Genomic DNA, 23,370 nt, shown 5'->3' with positions numbered 1-23,370 from the left:
CAGAAAAAACACCTGTGGATTGAGTGATTGGTTTTCAAGAAGAAAAAACATCTACATTTATGGGTTTAAACTAAGTGGGAATCAAAGAGAAAACACATTGTAAGTGTTCTGGGACATCAGGTTTCTAGATTCCTAAAGCAAAACCACAGAAGAAAATTAACCATCAGAAACCAGTACAGAGACTAGCAATTAGCTTACAGCAAGCTGTCTCTGACTAATGATTTTTCCACTTTATTCTTCCCAAAATCAAATTTATGAATTTTCCTTCATTGTCTGCAAACAGTTGCAGAAATATCTGCAATTATGCACACCATGTGCTAGTATTCAAGACAAGACAGGTTGCAAAAGCAGTATTTCCAAAACTTTCAAATCACATAACCCAATAAAGAACAAAATATTTAATACATTAGATATTTTTTCATAGCACTCAATGATACATCTGTCACTATGAAAAAAGTGACAGTATGATTGAGAGCCCAAGGCAGTTTGTCTCATACATTTAAACATTACTATTATTATTTTAAATATTTGCAGAACTATGGCCTGATTTCTTAGCAGACTTATAACTAAGTCCATACAGATTTATTGTTTATTGGTAATACTTTTGCTACAGTAATTAAGTATTTCAACTTTGGCTTGGAAAAACAGCATTAGCCCTACCAGAACATCTGATATTTGAATATGATTATTGATAATTAAAACAAGATAACCAGTAAGGAAAGGAAAAAAGAAAAAGGAACGTGACAAAATTATCACTAGCCTAAGAATTTCAACTTTAGATAAAGCACTTCTGATACGTCTATGAGAGTTTACATTACAACAGCTTTAAGATAGTTTAACCAGCATTCATCTAGTGACATATACTCAATTTAATCTTCACCTTGGTCCAAAGTACTTGTCTGAAAATGCTGACTGTGACACAAATCAACAATGGCAAAACATGTTTGTCTATTGTCTAGCTTGAAGTAGATGATCTGTAACAGTACTTAACTCCATAGCATATCTGTGGAGTTTTCCGTGGTCTTTATCGAGTCCTTTTTACCTGTCTTGGCCCCAGTTTCCAATTTTAACACTTCCTCTCAATGTTTACATTCAGGTATTTCAACTGTGAAATCTTCAGGATGATGACCATGTTGGGAATAGCGTTTACGCAATAAAACAGTACCATCCCCATCCCCTGACTAACACATCTGATACATATCTCTGAGAAAGACCGAGTTCCTATTTACTTCGAACTGAATGAATTAACACTAAGGTAAGTTACTTTTTACTCCTATTGCTCTAAGTCCAAATAGTTAAATCCTGTTCAAATACTTCTTAAGTCATGTGATATAAATCTTTCAGTTCGAGGATACGACATTTTTAAGGCAAGCCTCTTACCTAGGTGGCCTGCTTTGGACATGCTCACCTAGACTGTCCTGCTCTATAAAACACACCTGAAGTTAACCTGCTCAGACAAGCCTATGATTATTAGCTTCAATATTACGTTCTTAAGCTGTTAAAAAGAACAAGTGTGATTACGTATTACTAGACACATAGTAACCTCATTCTAACAAGGCTTGGCACATTTTTCTCAGCTTTCAGTCTATCTTGGTGCATGTACAAACATCAGCATTGACATAAGGTGCAATTCTGACCTAAATGACTGGGTTGAAAGTTCTGATCCTTGGCAATTAAGAAGTGGGTTCTGGAATAGAGCTGTACAATTCAGGTGGGAAGGAAGAAAAGCCATGTGAATGAATATAACATATTTAAATATAGCTAGTGTCTCATACATTTAGATATATAAAATGTTGCAATTACACATACTTATTTCCTCCTTGCTGAAGTCATTAAGACTTGGAATTCCAAATTCAACAACACCGTCTCATTTTTAAATATCTACAGTTTTATTGTTGAGAAACCAAACTTTTTATGTAAACGCACAGTTAATTTAACATTTTTCACCCAAATTTATATTTTGCTTTTCACTGAAGTATAAGAGATGAAACTCTAATGAACTGTTGAGTAAAAATTCAACCATAACACTGAAATGCACACAGATATACTTATCAAAGGACAGAAATACTCACTATTTTTATCTGAAGTTCAGTAATAATTTCACTGTTTTTAATTTCTAAGAGGTAGAACATTTCTCAACAGGCATAAAATTTTATGTGCTAATGTAGCAGGGCACATCGCACTAGCAATTTGCATCACTTCCTGGAGTCAAGGTATATGAAGCGTGACTATGAGGTAAAAATCAGTACTGCAGTAACTTCCTATACAGCTTTGAAAACATGCAATATGTAATATTTAAAACTTAATTACTTTTTGAGAATGCATGTGCATAGGTGCAAGTCTGGTGAAGCCAGACTCTTCTCACTGGTACCCAGTGACAGAGTAAGAGACCACATGCACAAACTGAAATAGAAACTCTTTTTAAACAAAAGAAAAAACACTTTTTTTTTCCAGCATGAGGGTGGTCAAATGCTAGGAAACATTGTCCAGGGAGGCTGCAAAGTCTCCATCCTCAGAGAGGTTCAAAACATGACCGGACATGACCCCAGGCACTGCCCTAACTCCACTTTGAGCAGGAAGGTTGGACCAGACAGTTTCCAGACACCCCTTCCAACCTCCGCTGTTCTGTGAACTCTAAATTCCTCCCCGGAGCAACACGTACATAATACACATGGAGAAGACGCTTGAAAATTTGGTATTTATTTTCTCCTTATCCACAAAGCACAAACAGACCCTTCGGTAAAAATTTTATACTGCACATTTTTACATGGATTATATAAGATTGCTAGCCTAACTCAAATTTACTTACTGAATTAAAAATTGTAAGAATCTACATGATGTTTTATTTTAAGACAGCAGCAACATTACTATCTGAAATAACCTAGTTTAATTCTCACCAAGAAAGATTAGTATTATCTTTGTTCTTGTTACTGGATTTGTAAAATCCTTACACAGTTAGCCTTTCATGAAGCGTTGTCAGGGATTAAAAACATCTTTATGAACATGTTCTCATATAAAGAAATCACAACAATTCAACTTCATTTCACCCAGAGCAGAGCAGCGTGCCAATTAAAAGCTCTGTTTTGAGGGTTTATATCTTGGCAGGTTGAAAACAGATTAGACAAGAAACTAGCAAAAAAAATTCTCAGCTCAGAGAGGATTTTTGGTTTTTATTTTTCCCCTTTTCTCTCTCTCTTTTTTAAAATGTCAAGCACACTTTAAATCTCCTAAGCTGTTTATAATAATGGAGTTGCCAAAAATAGCCTAGCTAAAAAACACTGAATTGGCTGCATCTGTTACAGAACACAAAGAGCCCCAAAACATGGAAGAACATTAGAAAAAGGCCTTAAAAAAAAAGATGGGGCATTCTGGAGGTTTTTATTTTTATTTTTAAACAAAACCAGTGCATCTATTTTAGGTACAACTGTATCTTCATATTCATGAATAGTGGTACTGCCAACGAGTAAATACCCTGATTTTTTTCAGAGAACACCACAGCAGCAGCAAATATCTTAATAACATTAAGACTTTTGGACAACAGGATTTCAGCATGCAGACTATACCCTTGCGTCCTTGCCAATACCTCCCTCCTAATTACTATGATTTTAATCTGCACAAGGACCTATGCTTAATGAGTTTTGTCCCAACTCAGGAATGGTAGTACAGGTTAATACTGTCACAAGAATCATCTCATTTTCACTAGCTCTACCTCAACCAACCAACAGATTCCACTGACTCCACTGAAAAATAATATAACATCAATGATGGTCCTGGGCTGCCCCAGCTGTGCAAAGCAGGAACAGAGCTCATGAAACAGGAGAGACATTTAGCTGTCCTGCAAAGTCTATCCAGACTGTACAGAGTGGGACACAGGACCAGTTAGGTACGTACTACAGCAATATCAGCACCTATTTCAGCAGTGTTTGGCAGAGGGCATTTACAAACACAGTATTACCAATACTGTGTAGGCAGTTAGGCAGGTTTTTTTTTTTTTGTTATTCTGCTTTTATTTAAAACAAACCATCAAAAAACCCACAGCTGACTAGTTTTATGACTACTTCTCTGAGTCACTTGCCAAACCCTGTACAACCTAACACAAATTAAAGGAGACACTGTGAGTACACCAAACAGGTTTTTTTTGGAAGAGGCACAATAAGTCTCAAGGTGCAATTTCATGCAGAAAAGGCAGACTACAGGCAGACTACAACTGCTGCTACTAAAAAGAGGAGCGAGTCAAGTTCTCTCTGTGCTTACACTGGCTCTGGCAACCCTGAAACTTCATGGTGACCTGGATCAGTTTAATAACACAAGTGAAAATGAATCATGCTCCATGCACCCTCCCCAATACATTTCTTGAGCAGTCGCTATAGTGGATGAGAGAGAACTGCCATAAATGCACGGACAAGACCAGACAATTGGTGGCTTTTCATTTTGGCAGCAGGCAGGCCTGGAATAACATGTCAGTCACAAAATATCAAATATCACTGGTACGGTATTATTTCTCTGCAACGTATGCATTGCTCACTGTTGGTCTAGTTTTCACAGGGACCACACGAAACAACTTCCAATTCCCATCTTACTAGCAAAAAGTTATTCTCAAGAAAATAATTCTATGGCGATATTTTTTTCCAGCTTTCTTCTCAGAATTAATTATTTTCCTTGAAGTTTTCTTTAGGCTGCTCTAACATAAGACAGATTCCAGCCTGAGGAGTTATATCTGTGCTCTTACAAGTAAATAAAAGTCAACATCTTTGAGTGGAGATGTTCACAGAAGCTTCTATTCACATTTTCAGATATGAATATAGATGTGAATCTACAAAAGCTCCCAGCACTCCCCCCCCAAAGATACTGACTACTATTTTTTATTTTGCAGAGGCATCTCCATATATCACCAGCACTAACAGGAACTCTCTGGACATTTTGTAGACCAATTTAGCTGTCACAGAAAACTTTGATCAATTTTAGCAAGAGCGCTCAAACTGTGATTGATCTACATAAACAACTTAGAGTTCCTACCTTCACCTACCTGTGAGCTTTTATGTCAATATATTCATGTTAAAAAGTTACCTGGATTGGCCATCTACTCTGCTCATGCCATTAAACCAAAACTCTAAAGGGTGTATCGAGCTAAGTGCCTTAGAATTGGTTATTACATTACACTGATTATAATAAGCAACCATATACTTGATTTTCCAGTCGGAATTTCCACTTGACAGCTTCATGCAGCAATGTGCCAGAAATGAGTATTAGTTTGACTATGTGCTAAAGCAATTAACTTAATCCATAGAAATGAAAAGCATATTAATTAAGTTAATGTGCTCTTTCCTCTCTCGTTCCCACACTACTAAGAAGGAAAAAGAAGTAAGCTTTCTTTCCAAAACTACCACATATGAGTTAATGTATAAAGCATATCTATCAGAAGAGAATGCATTTCAAAATCCATTTACTGTTTTAAGAAAATAAATGAAGTTTAGCAGGATGTTTAAATATGCTTTGAGATACAAACCACATATGGAAGCGATAAATAGATCCACTGTACTTGAAGGCTAAACTGCATTGCATGTTTCACCAAAACAGATAAAAACGACAAAACAAAATCACCAGCAACAAAACTAGAATACAGTTTATCAACCTTAAGAAAAACCTTCTTCAGTATTTTTTGTGAATACTGAACTATAAATAGCTTTTACGATTGGTCATATAGTAATAGAATAATAAGTCTCACATGCAATTTTCTCAGTGATAGAACAAACTTTAACAAAATGGAATGAAATCATATTGAAGTCTTTAAGAAACAAAATAAGTCCAGTGTTGAAAATACTCTTCTAAACAAACTATAGAACTCTTTCAGACTGCAGATGAAGAAAATGCAGAAAAACACCTAATTCAGTTGCAAACTGAATACTAGAATACAGCATCACTAATAATAGGAAACAATTATTCAGACCAAAATAAAAGTATGATTAAAAAAAAGATTGCCAGAATGAATAAAAAGCATTATTCAAAGTGCAGATATTGATTAAAAATCAAAAGTAGCAAGGTCATAATCACCGAAGATAGCATTCTAGATCCAACTCTTTAAAACTGTCCATGACATTGACCGAAATATTAGAAGAAAATATACAATACACAATATTTTATTCATGAATAATTTTAGGAATGTATTTAATACTTTCATGACTTACCAGCTGTGAAGTCATTATTTAAATCTATAAATGCATGAGAGTGCGGTATATACATTGTACTTTGAGTATCTAATGCAGCATGCAATGATAAGTTTCTGCAATGCAAGAAGAAAAAACAATACATTTCATCAGTGCTCATGGACTGTTAAGCATAATAATATACCTTTAAAATTAAAATAAATCACGTTCTCCTAATGTTAGGTGAAAATTACTACTTAGCTTACGATACACTAAATGACTACAGTAACTGTTTGAAAGGTTTTGCAAAGGATGATTCATAGAGGATGGGCTTTGGTTAGATTCTATTAGGTTTCTAAAATAGCTTTATTTGTACAGAAAAGCATCACTATGCACAAAGTTTAGAGCCTTCACTTCCACTCTAAATTCTGAAATACTGCTCCCTTCCCACAAGTAGTGTTACTATCAGTACTTTTGAAATCTACTTTCAGATCAATTAAGATGAACAAAACCAGACACAATCACATGCTGTTAAAGCAGCTCATGCCCGCTACATGTAAAGGAACTTGATTTTCAGTCATTTAGTAAAAATCAGAACAAGAATTAAGCTATCACATTAGAATAGACCATAGGCTATGTCATTTCCCAAGCAGGTGATTAAATATATATTTAATTTAACATAAATAACAAACAAATCAAGCAACCCCCTAACCCTCAAAGAAAACCCCAGAGAAAACAAAACGCCATACACTGCTGGTTTCTGTTTTAAAAATGACTGAACTTCCAGCAAACCTCCCTATTAGCACCATATTTGAATATAAAAAAAGAAAAAAATTCAAAGGCATAGTGGTTGAATCAAATACATTACTTTCAGGAGCTTTAGCTAATACACTCAGAAAAATCTCTATATGCGATACACATCAGCAGGGCAGTTATATTACTGCTTTCTTGAATGACTTAGTTTACTGCAGTGACATGATTAACTTAGTCCTCTTTATTGCAATCGTATCACATAAAACTGTAGCCAACTCAGACAACTCTTAATGACTGCAAAGTGGCCCTAGCTACTCCTTAACACAAAAGATGCAATACAGAGAATATCACTTGCATGTACTTATTTTACAACTCAAAGTTGTCTGCCTTTTGCAGCAGTCTTTTTATGAAAACTAATAAGCCGACCAAATACCTTCCTTACTAAAAAGCTCAACACCTTTACATACTGTCATAGAATGTTTAAAGATACACATGGAATGCAGATTTGTGTATGCACAGTTCCAGTCTCATGTCTCTTTCATGAGAACAGAAGCAGATGACTGAATAAATTATCAAAATTGATGCTAATAAATATTTAGCTTACCCGCCTATAAATATCTGTGGCTTATTTGAATCGCTTGTGACACCAAAGATGTCAGGAATCAAGTCACCATTAAAGCTGAAAATGAAAAACAGTTTCAGTATTACCTTACTCATTACAGGAGACAAAACTGGTTGCTCTTAACTTATCCTGTATTTGGTTAGCATTTTCCCCCTAAGCAATGATGAATTTTCATCTGTGTAGTCTTATCCAAGTTTTGCCTCTTGTTTGAGCTGCTGACAGTAGTATGCTTCTTCAAAAATTTAAAACTCTGCCACTCACTTGATTTTGCAGCTGTATAAGTCACTTTTTGTCACTTAACGTGAATAATAATTCTAGTTATTTTGCTTAAAGATTTTTTCAGATTTAAGATGCAAAACGGATCAAAAACTTCTTACTCAAGTCTCTTACCTCCTCCACCCTTCTAAAATAGATATTCTCCAATTTCCAGAAATGTACCTAGTTTTTGTCTACGTATATCCTGCATGGCAGAGGCTTAGTGAAGACAGAATTCCATCATCACTGGAAGATGAGGTCTCAGCAGCATAATCAAATAGAATCACAGCTTATTTGACATTGGAAATAGGGCTTGAATATATACTGAAAACATAATATACACTGCTTACAAGAAGTAACAGCTTTATACAAAGAGAGCCTAAATTTGCTCCTTCCCTTGACATACCTGCTCCCATCCCTCCCTGCAATACTATGCACATATCTTACAGTCATTTTAATGAAGGGATATTTTCACTTTGATAAGCCAGTAAGGTGACTTGTTACCTTCAAAATTCACAAAAAATAAATGGCTCTTTTTCTGCATAAAACACCAAGTAATGAAATTAAAAAAAAAACACTAAAGCTTATTTTATTTACTATTGCCAAGCTGATATATGAGATTTGTAAAGATGGATGATATGTTTCAATGTCTTTTGTTAGATCAGTTGACATTAAACAAGCCACCCTCTTCTTAAAATGAGCACATTTGAAATTTTAGTGTTCAAATATATATATCCAGTTGCTGTTAGTCACTGTTATAAAACATTTTTTCTAAAAAGATAAGCTATACTTACTCCATTACTAGAGGCTCATCATGAAAGGTCTTATTTAGCACAGTTTTATGGTTAAGATCTGAAAACAGAAAATACCCATTTGATTAACTTACCAACATGTTATGACAGTAACATACTTAGCAAGTACAATCCTTCTATTAATGTAATTATAAAAATAAATAAAAAAAATCAGCCACCACCGAGCATACACAACTAAATGGTTTCCTGAGATTATGCATAAACGTAAGCTTCTAATTTTGGATAGGAAAGGCAAGTAATAGTTAAAATGCTGAAGCTAGTTTCTCCTCTCTCTCCACTAAAAACATCCAACAAATTATTCTAAAGAGATCATAATGAAACGTATTTTTATGTGTGACTGCTATCCAATACACATACGAAATGTGAAATAGTTGGAACGAAGACACTCAAAATTTAACATTGCACACAAGATCTCTGTTTAATGTTTTGTCACAATAAATATATTCCTAACAATATACACTGTGTGTTTGAAATAAGGATTAAAGGTAGACTGCCTAAATTGGAAATGACAATTTTAAGTCCTAATCAGGTTATCACCTCACAGACTTCAGTTTTACTTGTAATCCAAACCCCTTGCCACATCATACCAGTTCCTTCATCTCTGTACTTTTTGTCTTCATTCCAGTCCCATATTTTATAGGATATTACCCTGCTCTTGATTTGTCATACTTCTATTACCCAAGTAGGCACCACATCCTTTCCAGTAGCCTTGCTACATACCAACCATTTCCTGAATTTTTAACCTCTGACTCCTTTCTGAGATCCGCTTTTGTCTCTCCCAGTATTTGTTTATTCAGAAGCGAGACAGCATAATTTCATCTAAGTCCTTCATATTCTTCCCAATACTACAGCTACCTCCTGTTCTCTCAATGCTTGATCCAATGCACTTTCCTGGTTTGCTTGTTTCATCTCTGAATAAAGCCAAAAGCAATGGGATCTAAGGCCATCACTTGCATCATCTATAACTACTTAATAATACAGTTGTCTGCAATATTGATTATTTTCAATAGGTTTTGCGGACTTGAGATTATCTTATGTTGCTTTTCGGTTCTTCTTTAAACTCTAAACCTTTCCCAAAATGCTTTCCCAGCAAAGTTAACAGAGAACACTAGAGACTTCGAGAGGTCATATCACCCATGACTCTACCCTAAGATACAATCAGAACACTGCTAGACACCTAGAACACCAATGAAAGATGATTGTCTAAGGCTCTTGAAAACTTTCAGTGACAGAGAATCTACAACCTCTTTTCCCAAGCCTATTTCAGTATCTCTGTCTTTAAAGAATTTCATTTAATAGGAATACGAGCATGATATTACAGTTAATAAGTTTTTATGTGACATTTTTGAAAATTTATGCTGTGAACTTCGTATCAGGCTCTTAGCACTATCTAAATTCAAATTAGGCAGTCTTGGGATAATCTTGGTGAAGCTCACATGCATAATGGGGAAGCCATGAGAGGTAGCTCTTCAGTTAGTAGGTTACTGTCAATCTGTAATACTGTTTGGTATTGCTTGTTGCATGATATATAAGCAAAAGTCTTAGTTTTATTCTCTTACGTTAATTATTGAATAGAGGTTAACAGCAAAATAATGTATAGGTATGAAGCTGAATAGCTGCTAATCATTATTTTAATTGTAAAAACAATCTCCACACTGTAACAGAACTTTCAGAAAATCCTTGGAATTATTAAGAAGTCTAACAGTCTTATTAGTAAGCAGCCTCAGCAACTCACCTAATGTTTGGTTATGGCCCCAGAAAATAAACAATGAAAGTTCATCTCTGCCATGACTTTGTGTCCGGGTAGTCAGGAGGACATCCATTTGTGAGTCACCATCATAATCTCCAGGAACTACACTGGTTATGACAACACCTAGAGATCTAGAAGTAAAAACAAACAAAAGAGGTCCCATGTGCATGAAAACTGAATTTGAGTACAAAGAAAATCAACGGACATAAGTTTCCCAAGGGGGTGGTAAGTCACACCTTAACTACATAAATAACAAAATCCACAAATTCTGTCATATGAACCACACACACACACAAAAAAAAAGGCAAAACAAAAGTGTATCAGAAATGATTCTGGAAGCTTCTTGGTCAAAGAACTTGAGCTCTAAGGGCAAGTTGAACCACATTGCCAATCAGACCACAGCACAGACAGTTCTAGTCCCGTTCCCACTGACTGTAAAGATATCCCTTCAAGAAAAACGAGCACTTAAATTGTTTCATCATTCAATATCAATACTTACTTCATTGGTAACTTAACACGGGGCTTAAAGTAAGGTTCCTTTTGGTCAGCCAAAAAGATAATCAACTCATTCCCTGCAAAAGCAAGTAAGACAACGAATAACCCCTCATGGTTAAGGATCATAGATGCTTTATATATAAAAACAACACTAAGTGTTGTGTTACAAATGCTCATTCCTCATAGCAGCAAAAATACAGACACTTCCTCCTCATTAGAAAGGAAGCAAAAGGAACACTTCTTCAGTACAACAATATAAATCTAACTATATCATTAACATAATCCATTAGCATTAAAGGGATGCTAATATCAAGACTATTCTTGGGGGCTTAGTGTTAAACTTCTCTTTGCTATCGCTGCCACATGGCTTGAAATAGAACTTCCCATACTAGATCAGTAAATGTTACATGTGAAAAAGTAATAGGCATCAGTTCTACACAAACGTTTAAATCATAAAAGCTGACTTAAAGAACTCTTAAAATACTGTCTCTGACATAGCAGGATCTGATGCTGCTCTCCCAAGCCTGCTGACAGAAGCACCTTAAAAGAAACTCACAGGAGTAACCTGGTTCCACACAGCACTTCCTCATTTAGAGGCAATGATATAAGCCACTGTCATTCAGTTACTACAGTATAATCTAAATAAAAGCCCGTATTTCCTGTTGCACAAAGAATTGTATTGGGGGAAGAAAAAAATTCTTAAACTACAAAATTTTTTTCAGTCAGAAAAAAAATCATAATTCATATACACTTCTGCAAGTAAAATCATACTTCACAGCTGAAGAAATACAGTTTTTTTATTTTTATTTTTTTTTACTAATCCTTTATGATGTTTTTCTGCATTCTCCAAGAAACTCACCTGGAGCATCCCTAATCATAAGATATAGGTTGCCTAAGTGAAAATAATTCTACAGCTCCAAACTTGAGCTACCATAGCGTACTTCAAGGGCTTTGCTCTGCGGCACATTTCACAGCTGTGAAATATCAGAATAGAAACTTTTTGGGTATGAAAAAGGAAAATAACTGCCATAAACGTATTTGCAAAGGAGAATATGCCAACAGATGAGTAAATGAAAACAAACCCTTTCCAAATGGATAGAGGCAACTAGTGCAGTCCCATCTGGCAAGCTAATGCAGCCAGGGTTGCACTGTACCTTCACAGATGATTGGAAAAGCTGGCACGCTGTAAGCTGAAGAAGCTTGCTGGCTGGTTAAAGCTTTTGATAATAAAGATGTAGGTTGACTGCTAAAACTTACAATTCTGATTTCACACTATAGTTTTTTTTTTACCTGCCTTTTTATCATCTAGGTGGTAAAGTAATGATGCTGATGAAGCAGATTGATCCTTACACATAGCAGGCTCCAAGTTAATTATGTTTCTCTGAATTGAGATTTTATGGCCTCTAAAGATAGATTTATGAAAATTTTGTTTTGACTGCTGATGAGCTCTGAGCCAAACAGAGTACTGGAAATTATCTGATGAGCAGAAAACTGAAAGCAGTATGGCACTACATCAATCCTCAGTGTAAATATCCTAAAAGCTGTCTGCAGTTGTCATCCTCTCATTTCAAAAACAGCACAGAAGAAAGGGAAAAAAAAGTACGGAGAAGGGTGAGGAAAAGGGCACAGTTTCCATACAAACAACAACTCAGTAGCTTAAAAATTCTGTGGTCAGGATACCACAGAAGTTTCCAAAACTCCCCAGTGAAAAGCAAAAGGTGAATTACTCACTGCCCTGTACTATTGGAAGAGGCATCAAATACGAGCAGAAAGCAGTGGATTCAACAGACAAGAAGTATGAGTTTCTCCACTTGTCATACTTTTATGAAGTGATACAACCCATGTCTGATGTCCACAGACGGTGCTGACCTCTAGTTTGCTCCCACTGGGGTCCCCTCCCCAACCTGAGCCTCAGCAGAGACCCCCAGCAGCTGACAAGCCAGCAGCCTTGTGCACGGCTACTTTCCTTTGGACTTAACAACGTCCAAAGCGGGCTAACATCTAATTTATCCTCCGTGCAACCATGAAGTGTCCTTCATCTCTACTTCCCAACACATTGTGAAAGCAGAAGAAGGAGGTCTGGAGGAGCAAAACCCTCCGCTCAGCCAGGTGATGCCTTTATCTCATCTCAGACCACAAAGCCAACTATAAAGGTAAATACCTCTTCTCCTAAATAAAGCCCTGCTCTAGTGCAAACCGCAAATCTATTTCTCTATGTCGGGAACACCTCGGGAGCAACACAAACGCCAATTTCAGCCCCGAAAGCAGCTCTGCTGGTCAATACCATCACCTCCAGCAGCACCACCGAGCGGCCGAGGCAAGGGCCGACCGCTGCCCTTTCCGACACGGGCACCGGGCCGGGCTGCCGCGACCCCGGCCCCAGCATCCGCCCGTCGGCTCCGAGCCCCACGGCGGCCCCGGCCACCCCCTGCCCACGCCAGCGCCGCGCTCACCGCCGCGCAGCACGAACAGGTCGGTCTGCTTGTCCGAATTGAAGTCGCCGAACGCCGCCAGGGTGCCGTGGGCCTCGGTACCGAAGAGCTGCGCCGTGACATTCTGCAGCGCCGCGCCAGGCCCCACCAGGACCGCCAGCAACACCAGTGCCGAGCCCGGCCGCGACACACGGCGACCGCCCCCCATGGCGCGGCGGCTCTGCCCGCCGCCCGCAGCGCTTTACGGCAGCACCGGGGAGGGCCCGGCGCCGCCGCCACTCCACCGCGACAGTTTCGCGACAGCGGCCCGGGCACCTTTACGGCCGCCGCGGGTAACGGGGCGCCGGGCCGGGGGGAGCGGAACGCAGCGCGGCGGGATGGCGGCGGCCGCGGCGGCGGCGGCCCACATGGCCGATGTCAGCTGGAAGATGCTGGAGCTGCGGGCTCGCTCGAAGCGCTCAGGTCTGACCTCTCGGCTCGGCCCCGGAGCCGCCCCGCGGCTCCCCGCTCTCTGCCCTTCCCTTCCCCTCACCTCACCTCACCTCACCTCGCCTCGCCTCGCCTCGCCTCGCCTCACCCCGCGCTGCCCCGCACGGCCGGGCACCGGGCGGCCCCGGGGGCTGCGGGGCTGGGTGAAGGGAGCTGCTGCTGCTGCTGTAGCATCGCTCTTGGGCAGGTGGAGCGCTTTAAAGCACGGGAGTGCCAGCTGCTGCCTGGTTTTCCATGGAAAAGCATTTATTTATTTGAACGTGAGAGCTTCAGGTGCTGAAGTCAGTCTGCAGGGCAGCGAGGTTCTGGCCTCAAGTGGAAGGGTGAAGTTTAGGGAGTTGGCTTGAATTTCCAAAGCTCAAAGACCCCTGTTTTCTTTTCTCTTTTAAATAAAGTACAGTAGTAGTAGGACTTTACTTGCTAATGTTCTAGTGGAAACAGTTTTCCAAGTGGCCCCTGTGGTGTTTCTGTATTTGGCATACGTGCTTGCACAACTCATGATTTGATTTGTGCTGCTGTCGTAGTGACAGGTCAGACTGAAGAAGGTGGCCTTCCTGAGGGCCCTCCAAGAAAGTGCAGTGGTTACTGAGTGCTCTGATTGATGACACTTTAAGAATTCTACTTATGTATAGTATTAATGTGCATGATACCATTATTAAGACTGTCCACTAAATGAATTCCTATTTTATGGCTAATTATGATTTCACGGTACTGTTATCTGAAATTGATTAGCGAACGTAGCCATAGAGCTCTACAAGATACAGTCTGGATCCTGCGTGTTTGGAGTCCCGAGCCACACAGCAGTGTGCTAACTTTGCGGTTCCTGTCCAAGCTGGGCTCTGTCACTGCAGAAGGCATTCAGGTGGTTTTGAATGCTTGACTTTCTTTTATCTGCTGCCGCCTTCTACTTATTTATTAAATATCTACAAAAGTTTTCTCTGATAGTGACAGATTGTTATTGTAGTTCAATTCCTCTCTTTCCTACTTAGGGATCTTGTCACTTATATAGAATCCAAAGAAATTTGTTTATTGGAGAAGTAAAGCTTGTTTTAGTTGAAATGCTTTTCTGATAAATGAGTTGGTGCAAAAATTAATTTTTCTATGTGATCTTTTAGGTAGCAATCTTACCTAAAAATGAAAATCATGTTCTTGTTTCTCAAATTCCCTCCTACATCTTTATAACTATTTTGAAGTTTGTGTAACTTCAGAGCTCTTACTCTTCCTTTCTGGCGTTGTCAGAAGGAGCCATGGTTGTTAGCGTCATTGAAATTGGCTGAAACTCCCCCATGCTGTTCTGAATTGGATGAGGGCTATGCTGACAGTCCCAGCTCACAAACAGTACTGTTTCTTTTTTTTTAACACCTTGCTCAGAGTAAGATCTAATAAACATGGAGCCTTTCTATTTAGTAAACATGGAATATAGACTCATATGCGTGAAATGCATGAGTGATTCATGTTTTACAGCCAACAGCAAGGTATCATTTAAGACCCTATCCTGTAGGAGGTAGTGCATATCTTGATGCTTATATGTATTAAAATATGTTATGTTGTTGCCAGTAAGAGCAAGTTTTCTTGAGAGCTTTTGCTTTCCCTTCCTTGAACAATAAAATACTGTTTCAATTGGTGCTACTGTGATAATTAACAGTTAGGAACAGGTTACAAATATGTTCAGCAGTTGGCCAGTCTACAACCTCTGAAATTTCAGCTACTTTAAAGAGCCTAAGTTGCTTTAAAGATTTGGAACAACTTGTCATCATAACTACAAGCAATATTTTCTTATTTTACCTTCCAAACTGGCAAATGTTCCACTTCAAATAATAGATATTCAGTACCACAAGCTGTGGATATGACTGTGCAAAGCATCCTAATGTAAATTCCACATTGGATAAAAGCAACGCTATGCATAAGCAGAATTCTAGCTGTCAGTGCTTACTATTGCTTAACACTTTTTTTTTTTAATGCGTTAAACAAGTATTTTTTATTTAATCCTGAAATAGATCACACAGATATTATTCAGCACCTTTAGACTTTAGTAGCAATTTTTGTATTGAGTAAACATAACTTACTGTGTAAAGTCCAAAAGATGATCTTAGTGTAGATTATACCGTTTTACTTAGTTAAGTGTTAGTGAGGTAAAGGCAAACTAAAACTGATTTTTAGAGTAGAAGAGGGAAAACAAAATATAACAACATTGTACTACCCTGTGTGCTGTGCATTCTGTCATTTTAATAACTCCACTAACATTGTTTTCACTTAATTTAATGCTGGTTGCCTTTAACATTTACTAAACGGTTTTGAAAATTGCTGTAGCTTAGCCTCAGACGTTTGTGATTAGCTGCACCAATTTGAAATGGCCAATTTGGATGGTGACAGAACCTCATCTGCGCATGCTTTTTTAAAATTTGGTAAGTGTGCAGTTTCGTGCTTTTGTTTGTGGCTATTGAATCCAACAAAAATGATAATTGTTTTGTGTTTCACGCAGTGTTTTGTGTTAGCAGCTTTTCTGAATTGTGCAGTATAACTTCAAAATTCAAGTGAAAATTTATGGAAATTGGAATCTACTTAAATTGAAGTCTACTCTTCCGATTTTGTTTGGATTTTCTTTTTTGCGTTTGTGTTCTTGCAAATGTCTGTCAGTATAACAATCTCATAACTGAAGTGTGTTTCTAAGCTAATGGTTATGTGAAAAGCGTACAAAGAATGGTGCTTTAGATTTAATTTCTTATGAGAAAAACAACATGACTGGTTTAGAGACAAGGAATAAGATTACCTGCAAGTTAGTCATTGTTCTAAAGCTTGACTTTGGGAAGTTAAGTGGAAGCAAAATAAAGCCTCATGAGGCAGCTTCTCCTTAGCTACAACGGGAGCTTGTATATATGAAGTTATCAAGACCATTACATTTTTAGCTTAATAGATTTTGGAAAGAGTTTGACAGGAACAAATGTGTCTGTATGTGTAGTAGCTGATCTGGTAAGAACCTCTACAGGCCTCTTGTTCACTCTGCGGTGAAACATGTTAGCAGCACAAGTGATAGTGAGAGTTACCAGATAAGAGGATTTCAGCTGTCTTTTGCTGCAACTGAGTCACTTGAACTCTGCCTGTGGCATTTCTGTTTTGCCTCTTCCAACACCAAAAGGCTCGTGGACTGTTGACATTGTAATAAATAAATAAAAATTACTTTTTCCTGATTATCATATTGCTACTTGACATTTCTGGTTTTAGTTATGACAAAAAATAAATGTTTTTAGTAGTTTTAAGAGGTATTGTCTTAAGTTTGCAGACTGAGAAATGACAGTGATGGCCTTGAAAACCCTGATCGTTGTTCTGCCTTGCTTGTAGCATTTACAAGGCTTGTGTGGCAGACTTTGGCATTTTGGTTATGTGAAGCTCTTGTGTACTGGCATGGCAGTTAGGGTTTTCTTTTTCATTTTGGTCTTTGGTAACTTTTGTGAGTTGTTAGTTATAATGGACTAAAATGTTCCATTAGTTATAATGGACTAAAAAAGGGAAATAGGTAAACGATTTTTTTTTCTTTTTTCCATTCTAAAATATTTTGAATTCTGCACAGTCCAGCACATTATTTTTCTTGATAAGTAATAACTGAAAAGTGTTGTCACCTTAAAACTACTCAAATAAAACCATTATAAGATTTTACTCCTTTGTACCTCTGCTGTTGCTGTTCCTCAGTCTGGGTAACACTTTATCCCTTGCATTTACTCCTAGTATTTGTTCAGGTAGAGAAATGCCTTAAAATTGGTTTCTATTTTCTTTTATTTTTTGCCCCCTTGGGTTTTCTTGTGGTGTTATCACTGAATCGTGTATCGGTTCAGTTTGGAAGGAAAGTTTGGAGCTCAGGTAGTCCAGCTTTTTGCTCAAATCAGGGTCAGCTGCAAGATGATGGTTTCCTCCTGTACATAGTGATTACAAAAAACCAAAACCCACCACCACCACAGGCGGTACATGCTAAGTTCATGGGATAATAGTGTTCAGATGTTTAAATATATGAGAAATGAGTCTTCCTTCTAGTGAAAGATAAACCTATTTCTTGTTTCTGAAAGTTATTTTGTTATTATCACCGTGCTCAAGTCTATGAGTTTGGACTTTAAAGTAGGCAAGTTAATGGCACAGAACTGTTAGAGTAAACTGTGTTATATCTGTTATATCTAACATTTTTCTTCAGTACTCACTGAGTCTCAGCTCAGGAGAGATTGCGGGAGTCTGGAGGGAAATGAAATGTCACGTTGGCAGGATATGATTTGTTCATATGGTACAATTATTCTTAAAATTTGCTGCATGAAAAAATAAAATCCTCTTTCGTCCCAATGACTGTAATGTGAAGATGTTATTCCCTGTACTAATATTGGGCAATGATATACTTGTGATCTGAGATCCAGAACTTGCTCGTGTCTCAAGTGTTGTATTACAGAACTAGTGTTGTGTTTAAGGGCTGCAGTCAGTTTTGATTCTCGTGCTATGCATCAAATCTAGAAAGAAATCTGGTATTTTGAGGCTTTTTTGTCAGCTGTGTGCTGATATTAGTTATGCACGGGTACATTTGCCTTTGGCATATTAAATGTTTGAAATAAAATTCTTGTCATGTTACCTCCATTTGCTTGTGATTAAACTTGAGGGGTTTGCTTGTTTAAGTACTTTGTAGAATTTGAATAATCAATCCATCTTAAAGTAGGTAAACCTTTCTCCATAGTCTAGGTCCAGAATTCCATTCTGATGTCATTCTGATGTTACTGTGATGTGGGGATGCTCAAAGCTTCTCGAGATACGAATTTGGGAAGAGGGTTTTTTAATATTGGCCATAGATTCTCAATCTAAATGTCTAGGCAGTTTGTAGTTCTTCCTGAAGAGCAATTAATGCTATTCTTGAGTATAACTAGAGTACAACAAAGTGGATAGGCCAGTACTCTAACGTCAGGATGACATAAGTATTTTCAGCCTCTGCAGGTTGTATATGCAGCTATTCACACTGCTAACAGCGTATCTTGGAGAACTTCCCTTAATTCCCTTCAGTATTGTACTCTGCTTAGAAGAGATGAATAAATTGTTAATTTTTCCTGAAATTATTGTACCTTTTGAGTTCTCAAAACTCTGCTCATTAATGTATTTGTATAGTTCCAGTGTCTTAGCTCAGTCTTAAATATCTTGTCCAAATATTATGGTAGTTCTGCATTAGTAATTGATGCTGCTTTTATCAGTTATTTTGCTGTTTCAGATCTCTTCCTGTTCTCTAATACTTTGAAAGGAAATGGCTTTTCAGTAATTCTTCAACCTGAAGAATGATGAAATCGTATTAATGTGGAACTTTAAGGAGCCACATCTGAAGTGAAGAGGGATTTATTTTCTCATTTTCCGTCCAAAATATGGATATAGCGTATTTAGTGAAATATCTGGAGGAAAAATAGGGATTTAATTAGAGTTGGGTCAAGGACTTTGACTGTTAACAGACTAAATTAAACACCCGAATGTAGGAAGTGACATTGATTCCCAATTTATTAGTTTTTTTTGAAGTAGTTATTGACCCGCAGTGGTCCACTTCTGATTTGGGGAAATAATGGGCATGCTTCATTCTCTGTGGGAAGAAAATCTAAACTACTATGTACCCTATTTAAATTTTGTATATGTTTGTACATCAGCATACAGCTTAAAAATACTAAATCAGCAAAGTATTTTAATATTCCTTCCTAGGACATGTGCATATTTACCTTAAATGAAACTTGTACTGTATGGTTACAATGAAATGAGATATTTAAAAAAATGGTAGTTGAATGTCCTCATTCTCTTTGTTCTGAATGGTAACATGCAAACTGAGAACTCAATTGCATCTCGTTCAGTTTCAGTGCTGGGAGCTCAATTGCATGTGTCATTCACTTTCAGTGCTGTAGTGTCTTGATGTCATTTTGTCAGTTTTAAATCCCACATTAAATAAGTAATTGAAAATAACTTTATGTATTAAGTTTCTGTCTTGCTGAAATAAACTGTTACATGGATTCTGGAAAAGAGTATAGGCAGGCTTTTTTAGCTATCCTAAAAATACATACAGCTCCCCTGGTGCTATGGTCTCACTATAAACCCACACAGAAGTAGCAGCCAGCTTCATGGTTTTTCTGTCTGCTTGTTGCTTTCAGTCAGATCATGGTACTAATGACCCATAATTTACCACAGGATTTGTCCAGCAGACATCTAGACATGCAAACAAACATAAACTACATAGGTATTTATGAGCAATATGCGGAAGACTTCAGTTTTGAGTGTTCCTTTAAACAACTTCTCTTGCATATACTTTTTAAAGAATAAAACTTTTAGTCAATTTTCTTGAACTTTGGATCCACTTCATCTCTTTTTTTTCATCAACAACCATTCTGACTGTTTCATTTATTTCTGCTGGTAAAGTTTGAAATATCTAAAAGAATATAATTGGTGGATAGTAGTGCTTTGACATTTTCCTGCTGTTTACTCTGTTCAATGTTCTTTCTGCCCAAAGTTGAAATTTTCATGCTATGAAATAGGAGCCAAGCATATACTTTCTGTTCATGATAACTTTATTTTGTTTCTCTGTTGGCCACAGAGGGTCACAGATTGTCTGGTAAGTATGAAAATTAGAACAATTTTATTTTAGAAACTTTACCTTGTGTGTATACGTGTTTGTGCCTGTGAATACTCACCTGTTTTTCACGGTGCAGTGTGGGGTTTAATGGTCTGCAGGAAAGAGATATTCTGAACCCACTTCACACACAGAGTAGTGTCCTATGTATGTGTTACATAGTTAACAAATCTAAGAGTAAGTATCTTTATTTTGCCTTTGAAAACCTCATAAGTGAACATTTCTCATGAATTTGCTACTTTTTATGCAAATAAGTGACTGAAGATTTTTCCCTATGCATATTCTGTCCTACTTTGACCAAGTCACCATATAAAATTACCATCGCTGCAGGTTACTATAGTGTGCTTTTGCAAGACAACTGAATTAGTAGACTAACAATAGAGATCATGAATCTTTTAAAGGACAGAAATTCCTAGGCAAAAAGAAGTTGAAAAACATAATACTAGTCTGAAACAAAAAATTAATTGGGTTCAGAATGTTGAATTTTAAACAGAAGATATGAGAGCTGTTATAGATTGAGGTTTCTTTCCTATTACAGAACAACGTATGTCTTCTAGGTTTGTTTTTTAGACAACCAAACAGCTGAGCCCTCTGTGCTTCCCACCTGTCCGTGGTCCTTGCTCCTTACCTCTCCCAGCGAGGACAGGCAAGGTGGCAGTGAAAGCTCCACTGTGTGCTCAAACATTACCAGGGAATACAACAAAGGATCCACGGGAGTCTGCTCGAGTACGGGTGGTGGATTTTGGTGGGAGAAAAGGAATTTTCTTAGCTACTACTATTGCAAAGCAAAAGTAATACTAATGTGAGGGGTGAGATGTGAGTCCTGGAGGGGCAAGAAACATTTCTCAGTCCTCCTACCTCAGGATTTGGTTAATAAGGCTTCTGTCACCACTCTACATGTTCATTTTGGTTTTGGTTGAGTCCCGCTTATGGACAGTCTCTTGTCTAACACTTGGATATGTGCAGGGAGTGCAAAAGAAGCAACTTGAATAGGAGCGCTCTGCTGCATCCTGCCAGAAGTGTTTGGCTGTCTGGGCTTCCCTGACAATTCACTCTCTGAGCTTTTCAGAAGGGCAGCGTGCAGTCCAGAAAGGGGAGGCTCCCATTCTTCCTCCTGTCAAATGGCACTGTGGGAGATCCTGGTTGATATCCTGATATCCTGATATCCTGAGATACTGGTTGGCGACCTGCTAAGGAGCTTGGATGTGCGCAAGTCGATGGGGCCCGATGGGATGCACCCGAGGGTACTGAAAGAACTGGCAGAGGAGCTGGCCGAGCCGCTTTCCATCATTTATCGGCAGTCCTGGCTATCGGGGGAGGTCCCAGTTGACTGGCGGCTAGCCAATGTGACACCCATCTATAAGAAGGGCCGGAGGGCAGACCCGGGGAACTATAGGCCTGTCAGTTTGACCTCAGTGCCAGGAAAGCTCATGGAGCAGATTATCTTGAGGGTCATCACGCGGCACTTGCAGGGCAAGCAGGCGATCAGGCCCAGTCAGCATGGGTTTATGAAAGGCAGGTCCTGCTTGACGAACCTGATCTCCTTCTATGACAAAGTGACGCGCTTGGTGGATGAGGGAAGGGCTGTGGATGTGGTTTACCTTGACCTCAGTAAGGCTTTTGACACCGTTCCCCACAACATTCTCCTCAAGAAACTGGCTGCGCGGGGCTTGGACTGGCGTACGCTTCGCTGGGTTAGAAACTGGCTGGATAGCCGGGCCCAGAGAGTTGTGGTGAATGGAGTCAAATCTGGTTGGAGGCTGGTCACAAGTGGTGTCCCCCAGGGCTCGGTACTGGGGCTGGTCCTCTTTAATATCTTTATCGATGATCTGGATGAGGGCGTCCAGTGCACCCTCAGTAAGTTTGCAGATGACACCAAGCTAAGTGCGTGTGTCGACCTGCTCGAGGGCAGGAAGGCTCTGCAGGAGGATCTGGATAGGCTGGAGCGATGGGCTGAGGTCAACTGTATGAAGTTCAACAAGGCCAAGTGCCGGGTCCTGCACCTGGGGCGCAACAACCCCAAGCAGAGTTACAGGCTGGGAGATGAGTGGTTGGAAAGCTGCCTGGCCGAGAAGGACCTGGGAGTATTGGTTGATAGTCGGCTGAATATGAGCCAGCAGTGTGCTCAGGTGGCCAAGAAGGCCAACAGCATCCTGGCCTGTATAAGAAGCAGTGTGGCCAGCAGGTCTAGGGAAGTGATTGTCCCCCTGTACTCGGCTCTGGTGAGGCCGCACCTCGAGTACTGTGTTCAGTTTTGGGCCCCTCGCTACAGGAAGGACATGGACGTGCTCGAGCGAGTCCAGAGAAGGGCGACCAAGCTGGTGAGGGGTCTGGAGAACAAGTCTTACGAGGAGCGGCTGAGGGAGCTGGGATTGTTCAGCCTGGAGAAGAGGAGGCTCAGGGGCGACCTTATCGCTCTCTACAGTTACCTTAAAGGAGGCTGTAGTGAGGTGGGGATTGGTCTGTTCTCCCACGTGCCTGGTGACAGGACGAGGGGGAATGGGCGAAAGTTGCGACAGGGGAGTTTTAGGTTGGATGTTAGGAAGTACTTCTTTACCGAAAGGGTTATTAAGCATTGGAACGGGCTGCCCAGGGAAGTGGTGGAGTCACCATCCCTGGAGGTCTTTAAAAGACGTTTAGATGTAGAGCTTAGCGATATGGTTTAGTGGAGTGCTTAGTGTTAGGTCGGAGGTTGGACTCGATGATCTTGAGGTCTCTTCCAACCTAGAAATCTGTGTCTGTGTCTGTGTCTATCCTGCAATCCAGGGTATTGAATAAAGCCACAAAGATTAATGGAAGGAGAGCAGTATGTTACTCTTAACATTAGGTTTTGGAAATGGTTTACCTCAGGAATTTTAAAGAAACCTATCTTTCTGATAGGTAGCTAATTTCAGCTATCAGCAAAACAGAGTTTTGAGGTGCAAACAGGGAAGTAGTCAGTATGTGGGACACTGCAGAGGAACAATGTAGAAATGATAACACTATTTCCCTGAAATGTAGGTA

General features: G+C 38.9%; 2 protein-coding genes across 8 annotated transcripts in view; one reads left to right on the top strand and one right to left on the bottom strand.

The window, feature by feature from the left end:
* The window catches only part of ITFG1 (integrin alpha FG-GAP repeat containing 1), a 71,566-nt gene extending 58,063 nt beyond the window's left edge, over nucleotides 1–13,503 (bottom strand). Inside the window, exons 1-6 of the mRNA XM_040571655.1 lie at nucleotides 13,284–13,503; nucleotides 10,835–10,907; nucleotides 10,321–10,466; nucleotides 8,568–8,625; nucleotides 7,501–7,575; nucleotides 6,186–6,280 (exon numbers count right to left, since the gene is read on the bottom strand). Coding sequence (XP_040427589.1) covers nucleotides 6,186–6,280; nucleotides 7,501–7,575; nucleotides 8,568–8,625; nucleotides 10,321–10,466; nucleotides 10,835–10,907; nucleotides 13,284–13,470 — 634 coding nt within the window. The 5' untranslated portion in view covers nucleotides 13,471–13,503. The remainder of the gene's footprint in view (nucleotides 1–6,185; nucleotides 6,281–7,500; nucleotides 7,576–8,567; nucleotides 8,626–10,320; nucleotides 10,467–10,834; nucleotides 10,908–13,283) is intronic.
* The window catches only part of PHKB (phosphorylase kinase regulatory subunit beta), a 76,702-nt gene continuing 65,979 nt past the window's right edge, over nucleotides 12,648–23,370 (top strand). For 2 of the 7 annotated variants that reach the window (XM_040571648.1, XM_040571654.1), the window contains exon 1: nucleotides 13,585–13,724. In XM_040571648.1, coding sequence (XP_040427582.1) covers nucleotides 13,640–13,724 — 85 coding nt within the window. In that variant the 5' untranslated portion in view covers nucleotides 13,585–13,639. Of the gene's footprint in view, nucleotides 12,984–13,584; nucleotides 13,725–16,061; nucleotides 16,157–20,331; nucleotides 20,350–23,370 lie in introns of those variants that run through there. The other 5 variants (XM_040571649.1, XM_040571650.1, XM_040571651.1 and 2 more) reach the window with 5 other exon arrangements.

The sequence above is a fragment of the Cygnus olor genome, chromosome 12 (assembly GCF_009769625.2).
Source record: "Cygnus olor isolate bCygOlo1 chromosome 12, bCygOlo1.pri.v2, whole genome shotgun sequence".
In the NCBI taxonomy this organism is placed as follows: domain Eukaryota; kingdom Metazoa; phylum Chordata; class Aves; order Anseriformes; family Anatidae; genus Cygnus; species Cygnus olor.
This window is presented reverse-complemented; position numbering and strand designations above follow the sequence as displayed.